The sequence below is a fragment of the Nyctereutes procyonoides genome, unplaced genomic scaffold (assembly GCF_905146905.1).
Source record: "Nyctereutes procyonoides isolate TBG_1078 unplaced genomic scaffold, NYPRO_anot_genome, whole genome shotgun sequence".
NCBI lineage: Eukaryota > Metazoa > Chordata > Mammalia > Carnivora > Canidae > Nyctereutes > Nyctereutes procyonoides.
Genome location: NW_026575048.1, coordinates 20,994,368 through 20,999,182, shown reverse-complemented (window position 1 = coordinate 20,999,182; position 4,815 = coordinate 20,994,368). Strand labels below are relative to the sequence as shown.

Below are 4,815 nucleotides of genomic sequence, written 5' to 3'. Positions count from 1 at the left end.
CTCCCACTTCCCTTGCAGCTGCCACAGCAGAGCCCTCAGTGCCAAGATAAGTTTTTGCCCCCCACCCTTGCCCCACCGGTGCTCCTGGGGTACTCTCCCATCGCTGAAGGGCCCATTGCTTCGCCTGGTCTGTGTGCTGGAACCTTGGAGCTGAACCTGAGTCCATCTCATCCCAGGGTTGAGAGTCAGAGTAAAGACAAGCAGGGCCAATAGAGAATCCAGGTCCCTAACTTGAGAAAAAGGCAAGTGTGATGCTCATTTGTCACCAAGAGCCGGTGAGAGTGGCCTCGTGGGAAAGAGACCGTTTGCCTCTTCAGAGACTTGGGGCCTGGCCTCTGCCTCCTTTGTTCTGTGGCTTGAGGTGGTGGTTGTGGTGGAGTCAAGGCCAGAGCTCCCCAGGCCTCCAGCATAGAGACGAGACCGCATGGGCCACTTCTGCAAGAGACGATGATGGGAAGTGAGTCATGCTCACTATTACAGCCTCTCATAGCCCTTGGCATCCCAAATTTGGCCTTCTCTAGCCCCCCCTCCCTGAGACCCTCCACCACCAGCACTGCTCTGATGACAGTGGTCTTGGGCTCACCACCACTTACGACCCCCTGCATTCTCCTGACTACTGGAGCCCGGCAGAGAAACACATGAAGAGCTGTCTGATGAGAGCAAGGGCCCTGAAAGGAGCTTCCCCCTGCCCCCGATAGTGGGATGGAGCAGAAGCTGGCAACAGCCAGGGAGCTGGGCAGTGAGGAGGGCAACAGAGCTGAGGCAAGGAGAGGTTCCTCCTAATAGTGAACAGTCCCGACCTCTTCTTTGCCCAGCCTCTGGCCCCAGAACCTCTGGCCACGCTTATCAGTGCTGCCCTGTCCATCTGAACTGGGGACCTCCTTTCCCATCCTTACAGCAGGAGCAAGGACAACCCCAGAAAACCCCCAGTTGACTCTGCTCTGAGGTCTGCCCTCCTCTTGGCAGGCCCTCTATGGGGATAGGCAGCACCAAAGGGGCACTGCTCCCAGATAACTGTCCCATCCAACCAACACTGCCAGAGTTCTAGATCGAACCTGGCTCTCATCTGTTCATTCTTCAAAATGTTTATCCATCACCTCCTACATGCAAAGGCCTTAGTTGGGTCACCACTTTACAGCTAAGGAAATGACTGTGCCACTGTTAGCATTTCTGAGTTGCCCCCCATGTAGTCTCAAGCGCTTGCATTTTAGCTATATTTGCATGAAAGAAAAAAAAATCTTAAGTTTCAAGACATTTCAGAACTGTGAGGTTTAGAGGAGAGAGATGATGAAAATATCCTCTGTAAAAAACAAGACTGGCCCCATTCCAGTGCTGTCTAGCCTCAGAGGGCAGAGATGACACATCCTTTCTAACAGTTAAACCACTCAGCAACCAGCAGCTTACAATTCTGTACCCTTGGCCTGCTTGGTGGCTGTGAACGTGGGCTCTGAGGTCAGACACGCTAGGGGCTGGACTGCATTAAGCCATTTAATCTCCCTGAGATTCAATTCCTCATCTGCCAAGTAATCCTCATTTGGTTCTTGTGTGGACGAGAGGATGGAAAAGAAGGACTGGACTGCTAAGCCCAGCTCCTGGCATATGGTTAGCACCCAAATAATGTTATTGCTGTTATTGTGATGGTGAATAATGTTGATTATACCCTTCGTTCATGATCTCATTTCATATGAAGCGGAAGTAAGGCTCGTGTTATCTTTGCTTATACATATGAAAAAGCTGAGGCTCAGGAAAGGTAGGTCCTGGTCTAGGAAGTGGTGCATGCAGGAAGCACCCCACACATGCATGCTCCACCCGCCCCCACTGCTGGCCCCTCCCCCACCCCAGCTTGATTCCTTCTCAAGTGAGGCCTCTGAGACCTTGTTCTCCCAGGGCAGGGATCCCTCCTATGGCAGAAGTCCAGAGGATACTGAGGCACTGTACAAGGATGGGGTGATGTGCCCTGGGATATAGGACTCTCCCAGTGTGGTTTCCTTTCCCAGGCCCTAGCCTAAGAAACTGCTTCTTTTCCTTCTCTGCCACCAGGCACCCCAGAGTCTTGGGGCCTCTGAATTTCCCTCCCTTGGAGGAACCGCATTTTCATGAAGTCATTTTGAGTCACCACCCCCACTGCACCCAGGGTCAGCCCCGTCCCAAGAGCCAGCCTCTCCGTCTGAGAGAGCAGGAAGCAGCCAGTCCTCATGTCAGCTCTGCTCAGGGCAGGGAAGCCTACGTCCATTCCAGCCCAAACCCCACTCCCCAAGGCCCTGGGCTCGTGGCCTACCTTGAGAGGGTGCAGGTAGCGGAGTCCACGCAGGAAGGGTGGCCAGGCGGGGCCGGGCAACTCATGGCCAAGTGTGCGGGTGAGGTAGGCTATGTAGCTGGTGGCAAGCACCAGCACGTCCAACTTGGAGAGCTTGGTGTTGGGCGGCACAGCGGGCAGAGCAGCCTGTAGGGCCAGGAAGGCCTGGCGCAGTGTCCTCACCCGGCTCCGCTCCCGTGCAGCGTTCTCAGGACCGGCCTCACTCTGCACAGAGGACCTCAGGTGAGTGGGTCTGACTGGACCCCCATCTGCTCCTTGTTTCTTTTTTTAAGGTTTTATTTATTTATTTATGAGGGATACAGAGAGAGAGGCAGAGACATAGGCAGAAGGAGAAGCGGGCTTCCTGCATGGAGCCTGATGCAAGACTGATCCCAGGACCTGGGATCACTCCCTGAGCCAAAGGCAGATGCTCAGGTACTAAGCCACACAGGCGTCCCTGCCCCTTGTGTCTAAGAGCATTCTAGTGTGAGATCTCCTTTCGGAGCAGTAGTGCGCTGCATGGCAGAGACCTCAGGGCCTCATGGACCTCTTTGTCTGCTCTCAGTCCAGCCCCGCTTTACAGCCGAGGGAACAGAGAAGTGTCACCTGGGGTCAGATGGCAGCAGGGTGGCAAGGCTGGGCTCAGAAGCCGAGAGTCCTTTTCTCCCTTTAATACTCTAGGCCTTGCTCCATCTGCACCTTGAAACATCTGAATCCTGTTTATTGGGGCGCCCGGAACCGCAGGAAATGCAGAGCCACCCCTGCTCTGCAGGACTGACCCCCTGCTCCACCAGGTCCTGGGAGAAGACCCAACTGCGGTAAAGAAGAAAGGGCTCCCAGCCACTCTGGTCCAGTCGAATTCTCCCGGCCACCCAAGCATGGCGCCTTGAAGTGGAAGGCGCCAGTGTCTTCCTCTTGGACTGGGACATAATGCTGAGTGAGGCTTTGGCATCAGAGGTGACACCTCAGCCCCTCCAGCGCCTGCCTCCCCCTGCTCCCTCCACAAATCCACTGTTTCCTTACCCGGCCTCGAGCCAGGCTCCTGGCCCTGACCCCTCGGGGGCTCGGGGCAGCTCTGCTCCACCTTTGGGTGCTCCAGCTGGTCTCTTCCCACCGGTCCTGCCTTGTTCTGCTCAGGCGGCTCTTCTTCCTGCCAGTGCCCGCTACCAACTGCAGCGTGGCCTTAGCCGGGTTCCACCCCACACCTGGCATAGCTGGTGCCCCTCCGACCTCCCGCTGTGACATGCCACGCCCCTTCGGGGGTCCTGTGGCAGCCCCTAGGACCAGAACTTGGGCTTCAGCTAACTGGGCAGGCTGGTCACCCGGCCAGTAATGTCTATATCTGAGGGAGCTGGCGCCAAGTCAGTCCCGCTTCACTCCTCACTCTGGGAAAACGGCCCACCCGGCACAGCCCCCGCGAGAAGCCTCCTGCCTGCCTTCCAACCGGCTCAGGGGTGGGGGTACTGGATGCTGGGAGTGGCCAGGCCCTGGGAGGAGGCCCCTGCTGAAGAAGGCAGCAGGGTGGTGGGAAGGGAGCTCCCTCCCAGAGCCTCGCCTGACCCTGAGAGTTGTCCTGTGAGGCACATGCAACTCTAGCTTTGAGGCTCAGGTCCAAGGAAGGGCCCTGAACCTCCTCCTCCACCAGAAGGCTGCCCATACATGCCCCTCAAAGGACCCTTCCTCCCCTTGCCAATGAACGTGACCTTCCAGCCACAGGCACTACTTCCCATCCCCCAAGCAGGCCTCCTATTTCCACCCTAGTGCTTCTCCATCCCCCAGAATACCTTCCTCCAGGTGGAAAGGCTGCCTTCCTTGGTTGGGTTATGCCCTTCATTTGTGAGGATTTCTTCAAACCCCACAGAGCCCAGAGCCCATGTCTCCCTGTTCGATCGGTACCCTAATTTATACATGGCCTCACTCTGGCTAGTTTCCTCACAGTTCAGTGTTCTGAGATCACTATGTGCCAGGCACTGTGCTAGGAACCTTCTACATATTATTTTACTTATTTCTCAGAACAACCTTATAAGAAAAAAGAGATTCTTATATCCTCATCTTACAGATGGAAAAATGGGTACCGGATGGTGACACAATTCGCCCAACATCACACAGCTAGTGAGTGATGGGGGTGGGCGGAGAGCCCAGGCAGCCAGTTAGGCTTGGAAGGCTGCCCCTTCAGCCTATGTTATTCTGCCTTGGGTGGGTCACTCACATGTCTGTTCCCATGCTAGACATGAGGTCTTTGAAGGCAAGGACCAGGTACACCATATGCTCCATACAGCTGGTCAGGAGGAGTAAGGCTGAAGGAACAGCAAATCTACCACAGAATCCCCTGCCTGTCCTCAAGTTCCAACCTTTTCTTGCTGCACAATCCATCTCACATGTCCCTTGTCCGCCCATCTTGAACTCCAGGGGAGACAAAATAGATAAAGTATAGAGAGGACAGAGAAGTAAAGGTGGAGGTGTGTAGTAGAGTGAGAGAGAACCCCAGCCAACCAGGGAAAGGAAAAAGGAAGACAAGG

At 55.3% G+C, this 4,815-nt stretch overlaps 1 protein-coding gene across 1 annotated transcript; it reads right to left on the bottom strand.

Annotated features, from left to right (window-relative positions):
- Window positions 1-252: 252 nt before the first annotated feature.
- On the bottom strand, window positions 253-4,208 carry TCF23 (transcription factor 23). Its single transcript, XM_055327492.1, has 3 exons — window positions 3,320-4,208; window positions 2,279-2,521; window positions 253-435 (listed from the first exon to the last, which is right to left on the bottom strand). Exons 1-3 carry the CDS (start codon window positions 3,539-3,541, stop codon window positions 256-258), a joined length of 645 nt encoding a protein of 214 aa, XP_055183467.1. The 5' UTR covers window positions 3,542-4,208; the 3' UTR covers window positions 253-255.
- Window positions 4,209-4,815: the final 607 nt, after the last annotated feature.